Source organism: Mus musculus, chromosome 11 (genome assembly GCF_000001635.26).
Source record: "Mus musculus strain C57BL/6J chromosome 11, GRCm38.p6 C57BL/6J".
Taxonomy (NCBI): Eukaryota; Metazoa; Chordata; class Mammalia; order Rodentia; family Muridae; genus Mus; species Mus musculus.
The window spans coordinates 65,830,154-65,854,877 of NC_000077.6; the positions used below are offsets into that span (position 1 = coordinate 65,830,154).

The 24,724-nt window shown below is 45.0% G+C and overlaps 1 protein-coding gene across 9 annotated transcripts in view; it reads right to left on the minus strand.

The window, feature by feature from the left end:
• Positions 1-1,170: 1,170 nt before the first annotated feature.
• The window catches only part of Dnah9 (dynein, axonemal, heavy chain 9), a 337,258-nt gene continuing 313,704 nt past the window's right edge, over positions 1,171-24,724 (minus strand). For 7 of the 9 annotated variants that reach the window (XM_006533213.4, XM_017314522.2, XM_006533212.4 and 4 more), the window contains 6 exons: positions 20,851-21,042; positions 19,723-19,914; positions 18,104-18,274; positions 11,089-11,271; positions 3,946-4,335; positions 1,171-1,633 (listed from right to left, as the gene is read on the minus strand). In XM_006533213.4, the coding sequence (XP_006533276.1) occupies positions 1,406-1,633; positions 3,946-4,335; positions 11,089-11,271; positions 18,104-18,274; positions 19,723-19,914; positions 20,851-21,042 (1,356 nt within the window). In that variant the 3' untranslated portion in view covers positions 1,171-1,405. Of the gene's footprint in view, positions 1,634-3,945; positions 4,336-11,088; positions 11,272-18,103; positions 18,275-19,722; positions 19,915-20,837; positions 21,043-24,724 lie in introns of those variants that run through there. The other 2 variants (XM_017314523.2, XR_003949434.1) reach the window with 2 other exon arrangements.

Genomic DNA, 24,724 nt, shown 5'->3' on the forward strand with positions numbered 1-24,724 from the left:
AATAGGCTGTATATTTAGATAGCCCTGACCAACAAACTCAAAAGACAGCTTCTCATGTCTGCTGTTGGGGTTTTTGTTAGGTAGTCTTTGACTCTTGGAGGGAATGCTGTCAGTCTAGATAAGAAGAGTTCATTAAAACTGTATGCATATTTATATACGGAATTATGTCTATTATAGTTTTTTTTAAAATAGTATGATCCTTTGTGGCTTTTTCAGCCATCCTTAGTGCTGTTTTATCTACTTCCCTCCATCTTCTGGATTACCACCTTCCTCTTCCCTAAAGAATTCCCCTTTCCCATTTTTTTTTTCTTAAACTTTACCAAGTTGAGTCAAGAATTGTGCAAAGTAGGATTCAAGCTTTGCTCTGATAAGTCCTCCAGGGGCTTCGAGTGCCTGTTGTATTTCATGAAGCACTGTCTGAATGGTAACTAACTACTACTTCAAAGGTATGAAAGACGAGGAAGAGTGATCCCTGCTCATCCTCACCTTCCGTACCAAAGTCATTCACAGAGCTGTGTGAAACCCATCAAAACTGCACACCCATTTAATTTCCAGTGGTCATGTCTACAATGGGGAATCTGGACAGTTTCAGGTGAGTAGCTTTATAGTATAAGCTTCTCCTGGGGGGTGGGGTGGGTGTCTCACGAGTCGTATTCAGACTGTCAAAGCTAATAGGATCTGCTTGCACGGTTACAGTTGTACCCTCAGCAAACAGGGAGTACGAAGGTTATTTAGTAGATGTGTGACTCGATCCCAGGCTACTATGACAGGTGCCATACGACAGCTGCTACAATGGAGGTGATCTTGTTTTTGTGAGTCTTACTGGAGTGCAGCCACACTCACTTGGTTACGTGTCTAGGCTGTAACCCTGTTTGGGCCACAGCGGCCATATAGAAGGTTTCTAGCCAAGAATGTGGCTTGCAAAGCCTTGAGTATGTACTCTGGCTCTTTACAGAGCAATGCTGGTGTTGTAGCACTAATCCTTCTAAACAGGGCAGTGTTTCTCAAGCAGCGATGGCATGCAGATTATGATTGATAGATACTGCCTATGCGTGTGAGGTATCTGGGAGCCAGAGCACAAAGGTCCAGGACTGCACTGTGGAACAAGGTCTGTGGTCATTACCAGCTTGATTGTCTTGGTCTCTTTACCATTATTTATGACAACAGTTCTTAGAAGAGTTGAATAAATCACTTTATTTGAAAAATTTACTACTCAGAATTCTCCCATTATTTCTGGGCTCTCGAGGAACTCAGCCTCACTTGAGGCCCTCCAAGTTCCCTAGAGAAATTCTACAGGGGTTTAATGCTTATGACTTCTTCATAATAATCTATCACCCACCACCCACTTGCCTGTCAGGGAACTGAGAGCGGCCCTCCTTTTTTCTCCCAAGGACTCTTAAAGATGTTAAATCTGGAGAAGCAAGGCAACACCAGCCAGAACCCACTTGGATGGGTTTTCTTTAGTCTTCAGATTGAAAGTCCACACGTAGGTGGGTCCCCGCTGACAAGTCTTGTACACAGGACAAGCATAGACACTTCGACAATCTTGCTTATCTGCTGGAATGGCCTTGAGGAACATCACAGGCATGGGGGGTGTCAGGTCCTTCAGTTTCGCCTCTGCAATGATCCCAGTCTAAGAACAAGAATGTGAAGAGAGCCACCTTAGTCCCAGAGTCCAGCCAGCCCATCTTCCCCAGGTTCTGGCAGAACCCTCCCACTCTTCAGGGTTCTCCCGATAACCCACAGTGTATGAGAAGCTCTCATATTTAAAAATACATTTCTCTGTGCTTAGCATAAATCATCTTTTTTGCTTGTTTATTTATTTGAAAGGGAAGTCTTGCTGTGTAACTGACGCTGTACTTTAAACTCAGGATTTTTCTGCCAGCTTCCTGAATGCTGGGATTCTAAGCATGTGCTATTACACCTGGCTTTAAAGTCAGTTGCTGATACAGAACTCTAAAGTTTATCCATCCTGTACAGATTAATCTATTTTCAGATAGATTCTCCCTCTTTACTTTTTCATATATCCATTTTATCAGGGTATGAAGAGCAAGTTTTTGGCAGATGCCATGTTAAAGCTCTAGTCAGGGAAGGGAGTGCGGTTTCTGCCAGCACATGCCTTTGGGTTTGAGGTTATAGCTGAGCAGAGTTGCTACTTCTTTGAGATTTTGTTATGTGGTCATGTCACCTCTGGGGCATTTCAACTTTTTGCAAGGAAGGACTCCTCCCCTTCCCCCCAACTGGGGACAAGGGCAGGCCTTGGCCATTTTGTAACTTTTCAGATTATGGTTTTCTGGGCTGGCTTAGTAGACTTATCAAAGACCACTGTCTAATTGGCTATAAAGTTTTTACTGATTCTAAGATGTTCTCAGGAGCCAAAGAGTCGTTAGCCAGATAAATTTGGGCTTGCAGCAAACACACTGAAGATGAGATGCTCTCGAGTCTTCAGAAGACAACCTGCTGCGATCCCAGCTCTGCTTCCTTACCACATGTGCTAGATGCTTCCTGAAGCACCCCTTGGAAACTTGGGGAGACACTGATCCCTTTACCACATGCCCCTGGCCTGCTTTTGTTATGAACAGAATAATTTGGTTTGTTTTCATAAATGTATTAAAATGATTTGGCTTTCTAGTTCTCTCAGAGGTTGATGTAAGTTGTGGTGGATGACAGAACTAGTGAACAGAGGGACTGTCATTTGTCCCCAGGACAGAATGTTCAAGCTGAGGAGGAGCAGGGCAAGCTTAGACTGTCCTTAGCATACCATAAAGCCAGCCCTTTAAAAGTATATGGTTCAGTGTTCTTATAATAATATTAGTTTCAAATTATGTTCATTCCACCGGAAAGAAATGCAGTAACCGTTACCAGTTGCCATTCATGTTAGATATTCACACCACTTCGACTGCAGTAAAGACTTTCCCTGCCATGGACCCTCTTTGTAAACTTGTATACATTGTAAACTTTATAAGCCCTCAAGGTGGGAAAGTGGCCAGGGTCCTGCCTGAGGCCCCCTCCTCCACACCTCCCTAACTGTGATAAAGGTCATCTCTAGTCCTTTAACAGGATCCTCCCAAGATTGTGCTAATTTCAGGTGAAAAGTTTGCACAAAACCCACCAATCCCTGAGTTCAGGACTTGAAATCTTACCAGTACTCCTGGAAATCTCTACTGTAGAAAGCTCCACCCTCCAAGAACCCCTGCGCTTTGTCTAGCTCCCTGCTGTCTGCTTGCCCTGGGGAGCATAGGCAACCACTGCAGGATTCATCCCTCCACATCCTGGAGCCTCTGATCTCTTTTGAGATTTGCTGCCTGCTGTGACTCTCATTGGAGGGAAAAGAGAATCAAGGAAGAGAAAGGAAGCAGCCAGAGGGCTTGGGCTCCTGAGCTCCTCCGCTGGGGTTTCCCTCCCCTGGGAGCTGGACTGCCTGTGCTGAGGAGGCTTCCTCAGAGCCATTTGGTCCCTGGGCTCACCTGTCTCAGGATGCCTTTCCATCGGGACACTGTCCCACCTTAGAGCTGTGCGGTTCCTGGGTCTCCGTGACTTGGGATACCTTTCCATTGGGACAGCTTCTCCCCTCAGATCTGTGTGGTTCTTAGGCTTCTGAGTCCCAGAATACCTTCCCATCCAAGCAGAAAGGCCAGCCATCAGCACCATGGCCTCGTCAGCTGTCTTTGTACCAGATGCAGGCCAGTGGCTATTCTCCCATTTTATAGTTTGGTCAGTGGGGCACTTGAGAGGAAACACTAGACCACAGCCACATGATTGGTAAATGATGGTGCTGAGGTTAGATCCAGCTAGTGTGGTTGCACGGGCCTCATCTTAAGCAACCTTCAGAACCTTTGCTCTTGGATGGATTTAAAGAAAAAGGCTCAAGAAGAGAAAGGGCACCTAGGTAACAAGATTCCAGAGCACTGCACCGGGCTGTCAACATGCATGCCATTACTATACCTGTGTGTCCCAGCAGGCACCTTCCATGAAGAGCCCATAGATGTAGGCCCCTTCCCGAGGAGGGCTCCGGAACTCCTCTCTGTTCTTCTTTGTCACATCACACTGCAGGGCCATCTGGTCTAGTGGCCATTCATTCTTGCGGGCCATGGACTGCATGATGGCAGTCAGGAAGGACTGGGGGTTGAAGAAGCCCGTCAGCCACACAGTTGAGGGCATCAAGAAGTCGCCTGTCCAGGACTCCAGCTCTTTGATTCTGTTAAGCAGGTCTAGAAACCAGGCTGCCAGGCCTGCTGTGGAAGGGTAGGCTCGCCTGGCCCAGGACTCTGGGACCACATCTAGATATAGGGCATTCTGTAGGTTTTCCATCTCACTGGTCATGGTCAGCTCCCCCTAAAGACCAATAGGAAGAAAAAGAGTTAAGGAGGCAGAAGTCTCTGGAAGCACTAGTCTTTGTGTCCTTTGACTCATAGATGGGAGCTGACTCCAGCGGTACTGGCTGCTAGTGTGGTTCTGTCTTGTATTTGCTTTGCAGAATTTGTCTTACCAAGGCTGGTGCTTTAGAACATGCCTAGTACCCACAGTTGCCACTTCAGCCGCAGCAGTACAGATGTGAGCTTAATTCCTAGTGCAATTACTGGGCATAGGTACTGAAGGCTCCCATGGTAGTTCTAGCAAAGTCAGAAACTTTTTCATGGGCTAACACTTTCTAAGTCCTGTTGGCAGCATTGCATGTACCCAGTAGCCCTATGTGGCCTGGCAGGCATGGATGTCCCAAGTACCATAGAAGCTTCAACATGCATAGTTTTTTGCTTGGTCTTACATCCTAGTCTGAGTGAGGGTAAAGAAGTCATATGGCATAGCAGGGTAGAGAAAGATGCTGGTCTTCTCATTTGTCAGGGGTTGGGGGGTAAAATTTAAGCTGGCTCTTCTGGATACCAAGAGCATGTGTGACTATGTAATACATCAAGGGGCTGAGGAAATGCAGGAGGACAGGGTAGAGCTGATGTCTTGGTCTGTTCTGTACAGCAGAAATAAACAGAATAATAAGCCTGGGCATTAAATTAGGTTCTCAGAGTGTTCCTACTCTGAGTGGAAAGGCTACATTTCCCATTGATGGAGACTGTAGAATGTATGTACTTTTGCCAGGGCATGCTAAAAATCTTTTATGTTACAGCTTAAAAAAAGTATTATATGACTATAATATTACCATTTGCTTGCCAATCTGGTTAAGAGGATATGTACAAAAGTAATGGATTATTACAAAAAGCAAAGTACCACAGAGCCAACATGAAAGTGTGTGTATGTGTATATGTGTGTGTGTATGAGAGAGAGAGAGAGAGAGAATTCATAACCAAGGCTAGTTTCCAATGCACACTCCTTCTGTCTCAGCCTCCCAAGCGCTGAGTTTGCAGGTGTGCATCACCATGCCTGCCTGGGAAATGGTGCAGTTAAGTTTGCCTTTCCATAAAACTGGTTTGAGCTTTATCAAGTTTGGGTTTATCAATGGGAATTACTTACTGTACATGGGGAAAATTTCTGTCATGTGAGAAGATAGAGAATAACTCCATTCTGGATTTGTCCCAAACTGTAGCCCTACAGGATTCATAAGAAGCCATTAGGGCACAGACTATTGGTGTCACCGAAGTGTGATGAATATGCCCTCCTGGTCCTCAAGTGGCCTACTTAGAGGACTGTGTCAGAGTGAGACAAATCTATAAGTCATTCTGAACTCCAGACAGTGCCTACTGCTGCCCTTTGCTTGTACGGAGAAGTCCTTTGTTTCTGGTTATCTCCTCTGGCCAAGTCAATAAACACTTTGTTACCAGGCCCCTGTGAAGCCTGAAACCAAGGCTTTGAGTTTTAAGAAAAAAATGATGTGCTTACTATTAAAATAAGTATAGTGGGCTGGGGACATGGTTTAGTTGGTAAATGTTTGCCAGGCAAGCATGAGGACTTGCGGTATATTCCCCAGATCCCATGTTAAAACCAAACTAAACCAAACAACTAAACAACAAACAAACAAAAAACCAGGCATGAAGTTGGTGCTTTTGTGTTCCAGTGCTGGAGAGGTAGAGACTCACAGGTGCCTGGGACTCACTGGCCATAACTTTGTCTAATTGTTAAGTTCTAGGCTAATGAGAGTCCCTAACAGGTTGAATGGCTCCTGAGGAACAACATGGTTCAATGTTGACAGAGCTCTGGTCTCCATGTGTGTGTGTGTGTGTGTGTGTGTGTGTGTGTGTGTGTGTGTCTTTGTGTGTGTCTTTGTGTGTCTGTGAATACCTTCCCCAAACACACGCACATACATCCACACAAACTGACTTCCCTTCCACACAAGTGTGACCAGCAGTGAAACCATGCTTTATGGAACCCATAGGAAGGGCAACAACACCATGAGAGATCCCCAAGTGAAACATGAACTCAGTTGTAATAAATACAGACTTTGGGGATGCTAAGAGTATTTTGCGTGGTGGGACAAGGGCCTGATGTGAATCTGTAATTGCTCTGAACTTAAAAACTATGCTAGAAAAAGATAAGGTCTACTTTTTAAAAAATGCAACACTTAATGCTTAACACCCTTCAGAAATCTAACCTCCTTTGACAGCAGAGGTACACAGAGTATGTCACTTAATGCCTTAACAGTTTTCTCACGTCTTCTTGTGATATTATAATGTATTCTGACAGCCATGTGCACTGACTAACCTGAATGCCAAGCAAGAGAAACGGGAAGAATGTCGCGCCTCCCAGGCTTCCCCTTGTTCCCACAGAAGCAGGAACTACTGCGGAATCAGAGGCCCCTCATAGTGTGGTTTCGGAACCCAGATATTTTCATTACTTTGAGCAGAAGTAGAAAGGCTCAATTTTTAGGGAGCTGGGAGGCAACGATGCCCTTTCCCAACTCAAGTGTGCCTGTGTTGGCATCTTAGGCCCAGGGGAGTACAGTTTGTCCTGAAAGGTGTTCAGAACAAACAAAAGGACATTTTCCTAAGATGTTGCCAGGTTGGCGGAGGCTGTCATAGCTGGATAGGAAGAGTCTATGGCCAAACTCTGGGCACCAGGGCCCACTTTCGTCTTTTAAATTGTGTGTAGGTATGAGCAAATGTGTCTATGCCTGCCTGCATTCTCTGCAGGGGCCAAAAGGGGGTGTTAGCTCCCTGGAGCTGAAGTTATAAGCAGTAGTGAGCTACCCACCATAGGTGCTGAGAACCAAACTTTGGTCCTCTATAAGAACATGTGCTGTTAATGGATGGGCCGTCAGCAGCTCCTACTAGAGCTCTTCTTAAAAACTGTGGTACAGTAAAGAAAATGGTTTCCTAGCCTTCCCTAGCCTGGGTCTGAGCAGCACTGATTCCTGTCTAAACGGACTTACTCACATGGGGGTCAGCAAAAAGAAAACTTAGAAATCTGGTTCCTCCATCTCCTCCCAGGCCCGTGACACACTTCCTCGGCTTCCACACTGATGGGAAACTGGGAGACATGGCAGTCCATGTGGCACCTTTTCCAAGTCTGATGGAGGCAGCGTGTCTGTGACCTTATCTATTTTATTCATCCCTATAAATAAATGCTTTCATAATCTTTCTTTGATACAATAGAGTGAAAACTTTATTTTTTTTCCTATCGGCTCTCGTTCTTTTGAGTCACAGTGTGTTAGAAGCTAGATTCATAGGCTGAAGTCAGACCAAAGCAAAGGGAGGAGGTAGGCGGGCCGAGAAACCTCCATTTGGAAGGTCATCCGTAGGCAGGCTGTGTTCACACGGCAGCAGAAGCATTTAATCCAAAGAGGACAGGCTGGCAATGACACTTCTCTTCAGGGCTTCATGCCCCCTCTATCTGAGGGCTCATGGCCAGCTCCCTATCCATTCTTCTCAGGAAAATGGTCTTTGAAGCTAGCTTTCCCTCACCCCATCCCCACGCCATCCTGGGTTTTGAGCCTGATGCTTTCACACATTCTAGGGAAGCACTGCATCCCTGAAGGATCTCTCCTCTCCGTAGTGTTTAGGAATAGAGTTCCATTCCATAGCTCAGACTGGCCTTGAATTTGTAATCTTGCCTCTCAAGGGCTGGGATGGTAGACCTATAGACACATCATCCTCTCTGGGCCTGGCTTTCATTTACACAAGTCACCAGGAAACAGGAGATGGGGAGGAAATAGAATGATAAGGGTCCCACATCTTCCACGGTGGCTTCCAGACGGAGGTGGTCCACTGTCCGGCTCATCTGAATCTCTGGTAGAGAACGAGCTAGCCAAAGTCATCAGGCCTAGGCACGTGCCCAGGGGTGATGATCAAAGGCTCAGAACAAGGTGCTCCTCCCAACTTGATCTGAAGTCAACAATGTGCAGGACTGAAGACCCAACATCAGCCAGCCAGCCTATGCATTTGAACAAGTGCACAGACTTAGAAAAAATAAAACACAGGGGAAAAAAATTAAGGTCATCAATTATTTGAACAATGAGAAGTTCCAGACATGCCCTGGTGCCAGGCTAGCCAAGGGAAATGAGACTCATGGGGATTCCAAGATTTTTCTGGCAGCTGTTTCAAAATGTGAAAGAGGTGAGTCTAATTTTCCGAATGTTTCTTTTAATGCAATATACCTAAAATATCAAATATTTGGATAAATAATCAAATTATTAATGACACATTTTACAGTTTTTGGTCTTTTATCTTTGAAATCTGATATGTCACTTACATTAGTATCTACTGTATTCTATTGGTCAAGTCTAAAAATTTGGATTCTCACTTGTACCTCTGTAGGAAGAGAATTTTCTAGTCTTCTTTTTATCAGAATATGCTCCTTTGAAAATTACTAGTTATAATGGTTAAAAAAAAAAGAATCAGCATTTAGGAATTTTGTAGATCAAGCTTTTGTGCATCTGGCTAATGGGAATCAGGACACCTAGGAAGACTGAGAGCCAGATGTCTGACATTGGTGAATTCCCAAGAGAAATCCTCTCTGAGGGACATGTCGGTGGCCAGCTGGCTTTTCCCCAGATTTCTTCCTCCACCCCCACCATCTGTGTGCTTTGAGCTGCTACAGACCTTCAGGGCTGTATCTCATAGCTCAGCTAGGACTTTCCGGGCCCACGTGGTCTTACAGCCAGTCGGTTCTGATTTACTGGGAACACAAATGTTTTTATCATAAGGCTGAGGGTGTTTGGTGATTAACTCTAAAGGCCGGGCGTTTTGTGACTGTGATGCCTCATTTGGGATGGCAGTTGGCTTGTCTTATGTGCTGGGAGACTGGAGACGCCCGCCCACTTTTTTCCTACACTGAGCCAACATCAGCTTCAAATTGTGAAGTGACTGCGGAGGAGGGGAAGGGCAGCAGCATTGGCTCTTCCTGTCTCTGCTAGATTGTCAGGTCACCTAAGCCCATGCTTAGCTTAGAAGCAGACTTCCAGTGGTCCATCTAGCAGGTTCTGGTACACACCCCTCTGGGAGGCCGTACTGTTGCAGCTGTCCTTTGGGGGTCTCTTTCCTCTGCTGCTCCCTTCTGCTCTGAGCCTAAAGGCTCTCCCTGCTCTGACCTCTGCTTTTTTTTTTTTTTTGTCATGGAGGGCATTCTCTGCCCTTCCTCCTCCATGGAAGCTGCACTCATCTCCAGGGTCATCTGATGCTGCTTACAAGGCCTCACCTTGAAGTCGTCAGGGCAGACAACCAGACTGGTGATACAGATGGAGATGGGAGAGTGTGTTATATGAGTCTGATGGCCAGGCCACTCTGGGGACCATCCTCATGAAACTGTTTCCCAAGAGGATCCTGATTAGAAAATACCTTCCAGGTCATACAGGTTGCTTACTACTTCTACGTGGTTCTTCCATCACATGCTAGAAGTTCACCATATGCTGTTGCTTCTCTGGGTGAAATGTTTGCTTCTGGCGCAGCAGGTGGACTCTCAGCTCCTCTGCTCTGGTCTCTAGCAACCTTGTCATTTTGTCCTTAAATGTGCCTGTTCACCTTTCCTCAAAGGCCTCACTGTTCTTTCTCTGATCTATGGACCTTTTCCTGCTTCCTCCTCTAGCTTTTCTTTACGAACCTTCTATTGGATTATCCTGCAGGGATGACTCCATGTCAGTATCTTTGAATCCTTCCCCACAGAGTGCTGAGTTCTGCCCACAGAGCCCATCAGTCAACATCATGGGAGCTAGACTGAAGGGAGAGAAACTCCACACTGCCTCCCAATCTCTACTCAGGCATTCTTCATGATTGACTACACAGAGGCACAGTGAAAGTTCTTAGAAGAAAAATGACTGAACAAATTGGAAGTCAAATGGGTAAACAGCCTGCGCCAAATTGCACGGCTTCAATAGGCTATGACTGCAGCAAACCCACTCAAGATAATTGCTACTATATACCTGCTTACCCAGGAATAGAGATGCAAAATATGACAGGCAAGGGGTTTGCTTTACATTCGAGACTGCTGCAGAATTTTGCCATTTACCTGATTATATGCTGACATGGAATTTGGAAGCCATCAAATGCTGCCTACCCTCAACAGCCTGGGCTTTTCCATCTCATCTTCCATATTATTTTCCCCTGCCCATATTGTGTATGTGTGTGGGGATGGAAATTAAAGGAAACAAATCAAACAACCCTAGATTTTCTACTGCTTGGTAGTTTGTTTACACACACACACACACACACACACACACACACACACACAGAGCTATCATTGTATAACTTCCAAAACTAGACATGGCAGCATCAGCAGACTCCACGTCTGGAGTCTAGACTTTGGGGGCCTGACTGAACTTTCAATGTAAGCTACAAAAAGTTACTGTATTATATGCATACATACTTCTGAGATACCGGGGATCAAGCCCAGGGCCTTGTGCATGCTGGCCAAGCTCTACCACTGAGCTGGTCTTCCAGCCAGAGATGATAACTCTTTTACTAAAGATGTCAGTGTAGACGCATGCAAGTCATTACCCACGGACATAGAAGACTCCATTGAACAAGAACTGAATACTATGCTCATTCTTTCAGATGTCCCCATAGCCAGTCTGGCTTCTGTGTAGTGATAGCTTTCAGGCATTTGGATGGCTTTGGAAAAATTGCCCTTCAGTGCCCTGGCCCTTGGCTGTCTGTCACTCTGTCCCTGTGGGGTCCAGCCATGTCCTCCCGCAATGTCCCTTTTACTTACCTGTAAGCCAAGATGCAGCTCTCTTAGTGAGCGCTGGATCTCTCTGGTAAGGATGTTCATGCGTTCACACTCCTGGAGGGCAACTACAATGTAGGGGGTGCGTTCCTCCACCTTAGCCATTAGCTCCGCGATGTTAAATTCATCTGTCATCCGATCCAGTATTTCTTCCAGAAAGGTTTTGACCTGTTCCATGGCAGAAAATATAGAGTTAAGAAGGGATTCCATGGAAATACCTGCCTTGTATGGTAAATCTGGCTAAGAACCCCATGGTTGAGAAATTCAAAAGCCCCAGGGGTAGTAGACCCCTACTTTTATTAATTAACTTAAATGGCCACAGTATCAAGCTACCTTCCAAGTTCATGTCTCTGTACCCAAAGGTCAGCGCAGCTCTTCAACCTCCTCAGAGAAGCTGCTTTGTACAGTGGGCAAGGGTTAATGTAGAGTCTGAAGACCAGTCAAAGTGACTGTGGTGTGCTCAGTCACCCACATCTGTATCACTCCACCCCAGGTATCAGGAGCTGGGCAGAACAGGGGTAAAGACTGTAATAGCTGGATGCTGGGGAGAACCTAAGCAAGACAGTGTCAGGACACGGCAGGACGGTTGTATTTTCAAATCCATAGCAGCTATGGTTGCTTGCAAAAGACCTGCAAATGATGAAGCCACTCCACTCCCAGTCCTATGGGAGGTGATTATAAAAACCAACCATGACAAAAAGAACAACAGAAACCATGAATCTGAGGGTACGATAGAGGTGAGGTTCCAAATCTGGGTGGAGTTCGGGGTAAATGTGATCAAAATACATTGTATGAAAATCTCAAAAAAATAATATAATACTTTTTTCTTTTTTTAAATCAAGGGATTCCATCCTCCTGTAATGGACACTAAATGATGGTCACCTACCACCTGCCATCCTTCCTTTCATCACACACTGGCTGGCTTGCTTGGGTCAGCTAAGCCAGGATTGAGGAATGACCTCAGGACACTTCTCTCCAGAGGCTGACCAATCCCCTGTGACTTGTGTGACCAGCCTGAAAAGAATTGTAAGAATTGATGTTGAAAAACTCACAAGCTGACCCAATTAGCTATAGGAACTAAAGTTAGTCTTTGGCCTGAGATGCCCCTTGTAGGCCATGTGGGGCTGAAACACACAAGCACACATTGACAGCCTTCCAAGTCAGTGGTTCTCACATCCTCAGATCCAGACAACCATGGATCAAAGTTCAATCATACCTTGTCATTATTCCTTAAACAACACAGTATAACTATTTGCACAACTTTAGGCATTGTAACTAATCTAGGGGTGGCATAAGGTATATGGAATGGAATGGACTATACCTTACTAAAGCACTTGCCTATCATGCATAAGGCCCAGTACTGTATAAGGTATAAGAGGATGTACATAACTTACATGCAGATGCTAAGCCATTGCCATAAGGCATTTGGGACTTTGGCATCTATAGGGAAGGGCATGGGTACTGGCAGACTCCCTTCACTTCCCTCTGCTCTGTATTTCCATGAGGTGTTACTGTGGTTTTCTATTTGTGAATTCTGAAAGGGGAATGATCATCTATCACTTAAACACCTTCTTCCCGCAATTCCTTTTCTCTTACAAACTATCAGCTAATTAGGCCTGGGGAGCTAGGATAACCCTGGAAAATTGAAACTGAGGGACAAAGACTGTGGGTTATTTGGGGGCAAGCACTCAGAGGCTGAGCCTGCTGTTTTGGAGGAAATGAGCAAGCCTGGGAGGTTCATTAGCAGAGAAAGACAAATGAAGCTGTGCACACATCCGGGCCATATGGCCAGCAGAGTAGAGTGGAGGGAGCAGGAAGGTGTGAGCAGGTGAGCATGAGGCAGTCTTTCTAAGTTGTAAGCACTGAGCTGTAGGGGCCTGTGCCTTACCTGGCCTTTGTTAACTGTGACATCTCCACCCCTTCCTCCAAGAGCAGACCTATTTCTTCTTTGGGGAATACCTTCCCCATCTTTCTGGAGAATCACTTGTGTAAGCTTCTCCTTACTCAAGCAAGAATCCGATTATATTCTCAGGAGCATGAAAGTTTAAAACCTGGGATCCAAGGAGCCAGTGGGAGAAAGGAGAGGCCCTGAAGGGCCCCTCAGGCTTCTTCCACACTGAGACCCTGGAGCCTTTGGTTGTTGCCTTTTCTTTGATTGGTTCATTTGACATAGGAAAGTTAGTTTGTGCTTAGTTTAGCTAGATTGGTATCTGTTGCTTACCGCCAAGGAACCCTGACTGAGTTAACCCAGTTTTCATGGGATGCAAGTAAGTCAGTTAGGCCTCAGGTTTTCTTCTGTGAACATATCCACTCGAGTCTGTCTTGGTTGGCTCCCCTCCCCCAACTCTAAGGGGTTGACTTGAAGATCAAATCAAATGAGCTGATGGGTGTTGGGGCGTCTGAAAGCTTTAAGGGACTATATTCGTGTAAAGGATGATTAAGATTCACCTTGCCTTGAATTGCAAACACACAATCCATTCCCCAGAAAAAGAGCTGATGGTAGGAAAAATAAAAACTAAACCAAAAACCAAGAGCCCATCACCCCACAACAAATAGGTCTCTGGTTGCTATCAGAGCCAAACATGGAATGGAATTTTAATGGTACCTGAAAGCTGCTGCCAGAGCTGGAGACAAATGGCTAAATTTATATTATATTTTTGTCTCTGGAGTGGAATTGAAGAAACAGTCCTGTATCAGTGAACAGCCATTTGGCTGTGACTCACAATGAGATGAAGAGATGGTCTGGAGACATTGCTCCAAAATACACAAGGATGGGGACATTGAGTTCTATCCTGTCTCTTGTCAAGTGTGGAGGCCTGGGAAGGAGCTGTGGGTGAGGAGAAGCTGGGCGGAGATGGAGGAGGACTCTTCTTTGCTCAGGGAGCACCAGGAGTCCTTCAGAGAGAAGGGATGCCTTCCAAGGGATGAATTCAATTTCATTTCCATAAGCAATACCTCTGCTTTTCCTTCTTTTTGAGAAAGTAATATATATTTACCAGAAATATCAGGGAAAAAAGACTTCTAGAATCCTTTCTACCCATAAGAGAAAATACTATAAAGCTGCCAATGTTTGCATATTTTCTTCAATGTACCAAACAGTTCCTCTTCTTAGTCATCAGCCAGCCACATTCACTTACCAGTTATTATTTATGCATTTATCACCCATCCAAACACCACCATGCTTATCAGTTTCTCTCCCTCTGTCTATGCATAACATGTATACAACACACACACACACACACACACACACACACACACACACACACACACACACACACACATTTCTCCTCAGTACTGGGAATTGAATTCAGTACTCCACCACTGATCTACAGGTCTGTCCCCATGCATCCTTTATTATTGATTTACTTATTGAGACAGGGTCCCACTTTGTACATTGGCTGGCCTGGAACTTGCTATGTAGACTAGGTTGGCTTTGAACTTACTAAGATCTGCCTACCTCTGCCTCCCCAGCACTGGAACTAAAGGTATGTGCCATTGTGACTGGCTTCCCTATAAATGTGGATAAAGTCCTCTGTTGCTACTTACAGAATTGCTTTATTTAAAGTGTGTATTATTTCGCTCTTTTGATGTACCTCATTTATTGTTTTATTGGTAATTGTTTTGTTCACCATTCCTACACCATAAAAATTCTGCAATAAGTAAATGTAACTACATCATAAAATCTGTATACTTTGGGTGTTTTCACTGGGTGATTTCTAAGAAATCGAATCATGAATGGAAAACATGAACATTTTGAACTTTGGCAGCTATTGTCATATTGTTCTGTCAATTCGACCTTTGCCAACAGAGATGATCAGGACTTTCATTTTAGGTCTCACAACTGTTATGGAAAATGACATTTTGCTTCCCTTAGATGTCACTGAGATAGTGTCACTTTTCTTATTGCATGTTTATCTTTGATCCCCTGAGACTGGAATTACAGGTGGTTGTGAGCTGTCTGATGTGGGTGCTAGGACTAGAACCCAAGCAACAAGTACTACTCTTAACATCTAAGCCATCTCTCTAGCTCTTAAAATAATTGTCCATCAAAATTATTAATCTTTGTGTTCTTAGATTTTGAGGCTTCTAGAAACCTGAGAAGTACCTTCCTTGTACAACCACAAAGACATCCATGCAAGTGATCTTCCAATGCATTTATAGTTTTCCTGTTTTACATTTAAATACTTGAGAAATTTAAGCTATACTTTTACCAAAAGAGCCAGGGAACGGAAGCTGGTCTACTTTTCTCCAATTGGCTAGCTAGTTTTTCAGCACTAAGAAATCCTGCTTCATCACCACAGAAGGAAGTAAGGCTTACACCGCAGGGTATTACTGGAGGAGACCAGCACTCTGGCTGATCAGAATCCTCTCCAGGTTCAGATGTTGAACCCCAATCCTCAGTGTCTCAGAATATGACTGGATTTGGACATAGACCTTCAGAGAGGAGAGTATATGAAAAGGGAGCTATTGGGGTAGACCCTAATCCAGTCTTATTAGTGACGAGGAGGTATGGAAATACATATGGAATGGTGGAAAAGGATGGTTAGTAAGTATGCTCATTTACGCCACAGCCATCAGTGTACCAACTGCTGGGCATACATAATCCATGTTACGGTTTGAATCTGGAATGTCCCACGTGGGTTCATTTGGGAAGTAGGTAGGGTTTAAGCTGGCAGAAGGTCACCGGGATGTATTCTGCTCACCCCTGCATCAGGCCATGTGCTCTCTGCTTCCTGGTCCATTCCTCTGCAATTTACGCATCTACCTTATGCTCCCGCCTCCATGGATGCTGCTATTCTACACTATCCGCGTCTACCTTATGCTCCCGCCTCCATGGATGCTGCTATTCTACACTATCCGCGTCTACCTTATGCTCCCGCCTCCATGGATGCTGCTATTCTACACTATCCCCTTGAAACCGTCAGCCCAAACAAGCTCCTCCTAAATGGTCTCTGTTGGACTTTCTGATCACAGAGCTGTGACTATAGCCACTTAGCTCAGATGTGAGTCACTGGGTTCCCTTTCCTTTCTTTCCGGTTCTGAAGACTGAATGTAGGGGCCTTGTATTGCCAGGCAGGTGCTCTACTACCGAGATGCACTCATGTCCCTCAGAATTAGACTTTCAAACCTTAAAGCTCATTGCTAGACATAGCAAACCTTTATAACTTCGGTCTGAAGGATATTGTTCCCAACTTTTTACAGAACTCTAGCTCCTCCCCTCAGCGCCAGTCAGTTTGCTCAGAATCAGTTCCTGCAGCATTAATGTTTGGCAAGTGCTCAGCTCTTCTACCCTAACCTTCCAAGGCCGTTTCCTTATGTTTTCTCATGAGCCCCGAGGGGGCTGCAGTTAGGGCAGTGGTTCTCAACCCCCACAGGTGTCGAATGTCAGATACCTGCTATCAGGAAATTTACATCCTATCTGTAGCAGTAGCAAGATTACAGCTATGAAGTAGCAACGAAGTAACTTTATGGGAGTCACCCTGGCATGAACTGTGTTAAAAGGGTCAGAGAGCTAATATCCACTTATCAGTGAGTACATATTGTGAGAGTTCCTTTGTGATTGGGTTACCCCAGAAACTTAGGATACCCAAGATATAAGATATAATTTGCTACAAACATTAAACTCAAGAGAATGAAGACCAAAGTGTGGACACTTTGCCCCTTCTTAGAATAGGAAACAAAACACCCATGGAAGGAGTTACAGAGACAAAATTTGGAAGTGTGACGAAAGGATGGACCATCTAGTGATTGCCATATCCAGAGATCCATCCCATGATCAGCTTCCAAACGCTGACACCATTGCATACACTAGCAAGATTTTGCTGAAAGGACCCAGATATAGCTGTCTCTTGTGAGACTATGCCAGGGCCTAGCAAACACAGAAGTGGATGCTCACAGTCAGCTATTGAATGGACCACAGGGCCCCCAATGGAGGAACTAGAGAAAGCACCCAAGGAACTAAAGGGAACTGCAACCCTATAGGTGGAACAACAATATGAACTAAGCAGTACCCCGGAGCTCTTGTCTCTAGCTGCATATGTATCAAAAGATGGCCTAGTCGGCCATCACTGCAAAGAGAGGCCCATTGGACTTGCAAACTTTATATGCCCCAGTACAGGGGAACGCCAGGGCCAAAAAGGGGGAGTGGGTGGGTAGGGGAGTGGGGGTGGGTGGGTATGGGGGACTTTTGGTATAGCATTGGAAATGTAAATGAGCTAAATACCTAATAAAAAATGGAAAGGAAAAAAAAAGGGTCAGAGAGCATTAGGAAGTTGAGGACCACTCAGTTAAAAGGACTTGGCAGTGCTGTGGGGTGAATATGAGTTGGTGGATGGACAAACATCTCTTCTAAGTACAATCCACTGGTCTTGAAAAAAATTTAGAAGATTCACTCTGGGGGCCCATTCTTCTGTCCTCTGTTTCCCCTAAATCATAGGCCCACCCCAAACCTTTGGTTATCCTCAAATCTGAACCCACCCCAGTTTGCTTTCTACTCTGTAATTTTCTCCCCAGCTTCATGTGATTTCTTGGCCTTGTGCTTGAAGCACTTTGTATCCATTGATACTTGGGCTGGAGGTCGTTCACAGAGAGAGAGAGGTAGCTATCCAGATGGGGTCTGGTTAGTGGCTGAGTGGAGAGGGATTTTGCAGCCAACTCTATAGTGCCATTATTTTCTTTGCCAAAGAATCTGGGAGTGGTTCTCAAAGCTCCTAAGCCCTTCCTGCTCAGCCCTGACCTTCCCTTACTTCATTAGAGAAGCCAAATAAAATCTGACTTTGGACTGGTAAAACCATCTGCCAATCCCAATGGCAAGGACTTCCTCTGATTTAATCAGAGGGTCAGGGATGGGCTGAAGTAGATAGGGAGGGATTGTTGGAGCAGGGGAGCATCTAAGTTGGCTTGTGTATATGTTAGTCACCCTACCACTACTGAAGTTATTTGCAGAAAGGTGACTTCTTGCAAGCCTTGGGTTCCTCAAACTATTTCAAGCCATACTCACCTTTTCTTCCCTTGTGATGCCAGCTCCATCTCCAGCCTGGCTGTCCCGAGGCTGCATCTCCAGCACGGTTCGGAAGAGTTTTTCCGATGTCTGGGTCAGGAAGCCAATCTCGGCGTTTGGATGGAGGCCATATAGGTAGGGAGACTCAGGGGGCAGCTCAGCATCAATATACTGAAACCAAAGGCGAGATTGGTCAAAGAGTAACCAACTTGTCTCCCTTCCTGTGCAAGGGACACAGCACCACTGTCCTGGTGGTGGATTGCTGGATCTTTGCTTACTTCACATACCAGGCACAGTTACTACTCAGCACCATCTTTTTCTCACACTGAACCAGTGCCCCAAACAAACTCCCATACAAAATGAGGGCGAGGCTGGGCTGGAGAAAGCAGCCAGTTTTAAAAAACAGCGCTGCCTAAATGCATCTCTAGTTAATTCTGGTAGTCACGGTTAGTCTGCCTAAGAGTCTTAACCAGCTCATGGAGGCTACTTTCTTCACTGATTGTTTTTTGTACCCCTTCATGGTTCATTTTATAACCCCAAGAAGCTATTTTCCAAGTTAAGCTCCCTGAAGGGGCTTTCAAGATCTATTGGTGTTGTTACCAACTAGTTTAAATACTGCTCACTTTTTCAATCTGTGTTCTTAGCTTTGCATTCCCTCCAGCCTGTTCCTGGATCCTTGGCAGGTGCCCTAGGACCATCTCTGATCTGGTAGACTTAAGGGAAGTAGTAGGAAGGGCTTCCATCTCAGCCCTTTGGAAATGTGTAAGTCCTATTACTGTGGGACTCAAGACCTGAGCAGCATCCTCGAGGATGCTTAGGTCAGTGGTCCACAGACACCAGGGGATGCTCATGTATTGGGATCCTGGGCAAAGCCTTTCAAGGTGTTACAACTTGCTCATTTCTTGTAAGAGTTTCCTCATTTTGAATTCTTTATCACAGGTATGACTCTTCTGGATCAAATGACTTCTATGATTATGATTCTTAAGTTTTATGACTTAAAAACTTAAGTTTCTATGACAATTCTTTCCTCTTAAATTTGCTGTAAACATAGGTAAGTTTTAGTTCTTTCAAGAATGCTTAATAATCTAAAGTATTTTCCTCCCCCAGAATGCCTTTCTCTTATGTGGGTATGCATGCCTCTGTCTACAGCTGTCAACAGGAAATGGGAACAGTAAGTGATCTGGCTACAAGCTCACTTTCAATGAAGATAATGATAAAGTTTATGCAGAGGTCTCTAAGTCCTTACGTGAGAATTACCCCCCTCCCCCCGTTAATATTGTTTTCATCAACATCTTGACTCAAAACAAGTAGATCACTGCCCCAGATGTTATTTGTGGGGAAGATTGACAAGTCCAACTATGGAATTGAGCATCAAGGTTACAGAGGTCTCCAAGCTCAATTTCATCTTTAATTTGAGGCTGGAAATCCTAAGCCTCTTTGGTTGAGCCAAGTAATCTTGGGGCAGAGAGCAAGGTTGAAATATTCTCAGACTTAGCTCTCGGGCATCCTTCCCTGGCTTCCAGAGTGGGCATGTGCATGCTGAGCTGTGCAGGCCAGACAGGAGGAGTTCTTGGTGCCTCCATGACTGTCGTATTGCTGTAAGCAATGCAGTGCCTTACCTGGTGATAGCCACTGTAGTCCATGTTTCCTGGGAGTGGGAACCCCGGGGCCAGGGAGAGCTCTCCTTCTAGCATCTCTGGCCGAATGAATTCCTCTAAATAGGTTCTGCAGAGTCTCCTGTCCCAGTCATCTGTGATATGGCCACCGTACATGATCTCACCGAACAGGTAACGCAAGTCGTCATAGGGTACCTGAGTCAGAGGTGAGAGAGCAAGAATGATCTCCCCACAGGCTTTGGTGCTGGATGCTTCTTGAGATTAAAAGTGATACCCCTTTAAACTTTGTGTCCCCAGAACCTGGAAATATTAAACATGTTTGGGTTATATCAGGCTTTTCTGAAGTCCTTCACATAAGCAATGAATATCAGTTGGAGGATGTGAGGGCCATGAGCCCTTTTAAATTTTTTGTCATTAATTACAGGATCAGTTGTCCCCTCTGAATGTTCAGAGTATATAAAGTATAGTGTAGAAGATTGTGGAGTAAGAGTTAGGGAGGGAAGCCATTTGAGACAAGCCAATCCACAAAGGGGATGGATGAAGCTATGGTGTGGGGCTCCCTTGGACTCAGGGCTATTGGCAGGACTTCTTGTGGCATCTGACCTTGTGGTGCCCTTGCTGATGTTTCAGACAAAAAGATCCTTGATAGTACAAGCAGCCCTTTAGGTGGAAGTTCTTTAGCAGATGTTTCCCTGAAATGGGTCTGACAAAGAGGAGGCTGGCAACACAGTATGAATTTGGCCTTTTCTCCACCTGTGGCAGAACCACATCCACAAGAGGAGATGTGTATATCAATGAAAGCTCTGCTCCTTTGCTTATCAAGTTGGGTTGGGAACTTATATTAGGTGAGAATGGGGTCTCCTTCTGTCAATCCACAAATCCCTGCTGTGGTGTCCACACATATAATCAGTCTGATGGGTCTCTGGATGAATTCTCATGGGGCTGACAGTTTGGATTGCTTTGCTTCTTGGCTCTGATGTCACAGTAGGACTTCTCAGCCTGAGGCTGGTCCTCAGCTTGGAACTTCCTTATCTCCTCTATGTGGGGTCTTAGACCTTCCTCACACCACAGAACCCTTGTGTATGGGAAGTCCATATCATAATGATTCGCAGCCATACCCCTGTGTTTCACCTTTGTGTTAGCCTCCAGGAAATTATATAGCACATTCACAGAGATGGTGAGGTCCCCAGTGTTAAATGGATAGGACCGATTCCAGCCCTGTGGCCCAAACTTCCGTCTCTCGGCAACCACCGCATGAAAGTAGCACAAAGCAAAGAGGATGGTCTTGAACTCTGTCTCCCGGGAACACATCTCCAGAGTGTCCTGGAAGAGAAGCATCATTTACAATACTGACACAGATTGCCTTACCTAGGTAGGCAAGGGTGTGGTGAAGATCGGGGTTCACACCTGGTAAGGTTATGGTAAGTCATGTTTATGGTGTAAGACACAGTGAAAGGACTAGTTATTGTACTGAAGTGAGACAAGGTGGGGGTCCGGGCTGGAGGTAGACATGCAGAAAGATAGGTTTCAGATCAGCATTTGAGTTAAAGTTTATATTCAAGTGATAGTATGTTAATATAGCCTTGTGCATACAGATGAACCATTTAGGTACCTGAGCATAGCTAATATGATGGCAGCAGAGAGTCTGTGGATATGAGTGTTTTATTTATTCTATCCATGTCACTGTGTCCCATGTAGGAGGGGACCCTTACAATCTTGCTTATAAACTGTCCTTTCTTGCCCATCATCGAATAAGAATGTGTTCTCTTGTCTATGTGATAGGGAACCCTTGGCTTCTGTGCTGCAAAGCTTCTGAAAGGAGGGAGGGGTGGGATCCAGACTCACAGCAATGGGAGATGCTGTACATCCATGCACTTCCCTGCTCCTCCCTGCCCCTGCCTCCTGAGAAGGAGTGATCTAACATGAGGCCGAGCAAACAGTATGGAGGGGGTCTCGAGACTGCAGAGCATGGGGAGGGCAGTTATGGGCCCACGACGAAGGGAAGAATAAATTGGTAGAAGAGAAGAAAGAAGCAGGTGCTGGTTCAGAGGAAGTCAGCGAGGTCCTGCTTGGTGGACCTTAAGGAGTATTAGTGATGGGAGGCAGGGGGTAAGCCCGCATTTTAAAGGGATAGTGGGGAGGTTGTCTCTGAATCCTCTTAAGTAAAAAAGAAACAAAAACAAAACACAGTTTCTCTGAATGAGATTCTTTCTGTTCACTTTGGAGCAAGATGTGGCAGCCAGAGCCCAAGAAGGTACTTGCAGGGCTCCTACCACTAAATTTGTTCAGTCTTGATGCTAGTTCTAGGAACCACTGTAGGCTGTGTACACACAGAGCAGGGGCCACAGGGGAAACCAGACTGTGGAAGCTTCTGGTAGTGCTGATGTTCCCATGGAGACACTCCTCCATTCAGGTGCCTCTTTGGTGCCCTCACTGGGTCAGAGGCGGTATGGAGGATAAGATATTGCCTTGTGAAACTTTAACAACTGCTTTATGGGTAGAACAGCTCTCCATAAACTATAGGATGCTTTGTTACTTCCTACACATTTGGAAAAGAAAGATTCTGTGGGAAAATGTCTTTCAGCACAAATAATGTCTTTCATGCCAAGATTGGCTGACAGTGATACAATCACATAAAAGTCAGAATAAAACAACCACCCCCAGATAATGTAACTATCAGGGAAGCAGGGAGTGAAAAGGGGACCAAAGGAATTTATCTCTTACATGGTTAAAATGGGTCTCTTGGGGAATGGGGTGAATTTACACAGCCCTCTGCTGTAAACAATGAACAGCCTCATGAATCTGTCCTCAGAATGAATCTCTCTCGGTGGCTATAAACAGCGAGTGAACCTTTTGAGTCAGGGACAGCATAAGAAGGCAGAGACTATCTCTTCAGCTTTAATCTTTCTTGTGTACCATCCATGACTGGTCATCAGGAGTGCAGGGAGAAAAAACCAGGGACAATGACCTCTCCTAACTGGATGTGAAGAGGAAGCTGGGTGGGTGTGGTTACAGCTGATCAATTTATTATAAGAGGGACCAGTAGGTAAGGATCCACCACCTCTCAATCTAAGACCCTCAAGGCAGGACAGCTGAGAACGGTTTGCAGGCGATACCTTGGGCCTAGAGCCAGCTAAGTACATCCTAATGCTCTCCTCATTTCCCAAGTCCCTACTGCCATTTCCTTCCTTCTCTCCCAACCCCCATCCCTGCCCTTCCTAGCACTGGGGATTGAAGCCAGAGTTCATATCCTCCAACTTCTATGTTAACAACAACAACAACAAAATCATGAAACATGATGCTGTTGTTCACCCAATACTTCTGAGGGCAAGACTTCCTATTGGGGGTGGGGTGTGGACTTGAGCATGCATGTTCTTTATATGAAGAATATTAAAGATAGACATTTAGAGGTTTGTCTTTGTACTTGACATAGTGTACCCAGGAATTTAATGAAGTTTAATACCTGGAAGAAGGTAAAGAAAGTACCTCTGGCTAGGGAAATACCCTAGCTTCTGTCTTCTTTGCAGTGGGCAGAGAATTTCAAGCTAAAATAATTCCACATTTCCTGTAGTGTCCCTCCCTGTCAGATGGCATTAGGTATTGGAGCTAGGCAGGAGAGGACATGCAAAAGGACAACAACAGGCAGGTTTTGTTTCTCAGACCTTTGTGGAAGTTTCCCCTTCAGACCATGTGATTTCCCTGCTGTGAGTGTAACAATGGGGTCGGTAAAATCTTATGAGACTCTGCTATTGCCTTTAGCATATTGTACATTAAACCAGACCCCAAGGGCTAGTACTTCTAGTGGTCAACATGGGCCAGCTGGGGACTTGCTGCGTGGCATGGCCCACTTAAAGTTCCTGGATTGGACATGCATGTTAGCAGGACTGGAAAACAGAGACTTACTGGTGACATCAGAGAGAAAGACCCTTCTGACAGCTCCTAGAAGCTTCTCTGTAAATACCAATAAAGCTCATTGGGGCTTCAAGATTGTCCCTTGGCCTTACCTTCCTGTATTTCCCTTCCCAAGGGAGAGGCCTTCCCAAGAAGATAGGAGAGGTCTGAGCTGTAGATGCTGCACATAAGGGGTCAGCTACCCATGGGCTTGGCTTTGAAGTTGTTTTTTTTTTTTTTAAATAACCTTTGTGGTTAGCAAACAAAATAATGGGTCTTATTATGACATTTTCATGTGCATATATCATTGCAATTTTCTCATATTCTCCTGTTCCGCTGCCTGCACCTATGCCTCTCTGCACTCTTCACAGCCTCTGTCCTTCCTCTGATTTCATGTCACATACAGATACACACAGACACACAAGTATGCACACATGCATAGGTACACACACAGGTATACACACACACACTGCATATGACAGAAAGCATGCCTTATTTTGTCTTTCTTCTTCTATTATCCTCTCTTGTTTTCCCCGTTTCTTTCCCTTTCACCATTGTCCTCCCTTTCTCTCAATATGGCTTCTACTTTTATGTCTCTCTCTCTCTCTCTCTCTCTCTCTCTCTCTCTCTCTCTCTCTCTCTCTATATATATATATATATATATATATATATATATATATATATATATATATATATGACATATGCTATTGTTATTATTATTACTATTATTATTATTTTCCTCTTGGACTAGGCTTTAAATAAGTCCTCCACGCCTTGAATCTTAGATTACCAGTAACGGGAATTGTGGAAATGTCCCTGAGCCCTGAGCCTTGATATTCTGATTCTCTCTAGAACACAGAGTTCTCAGTGTGAGCCTTGTTTTCTGGAGCAGGGCCTGGGGATTTGCATTTTCACCAAGTCCATAAGTACAGTTCCCAATCCAGAGGTCATACTTTATTACTGGAACATTTGCATACAGCCCAAACCCAGCTTCCTTCTACCCAACATCTAGACTATTTCATCTCTTTGGTGTAGCTAGCCAGTGATAATAGCTGAATGAGTGCATCCTCCTCCTACTTGAAGAGAGAAAAGAGAGGGCGCTTAGCCAATAAGT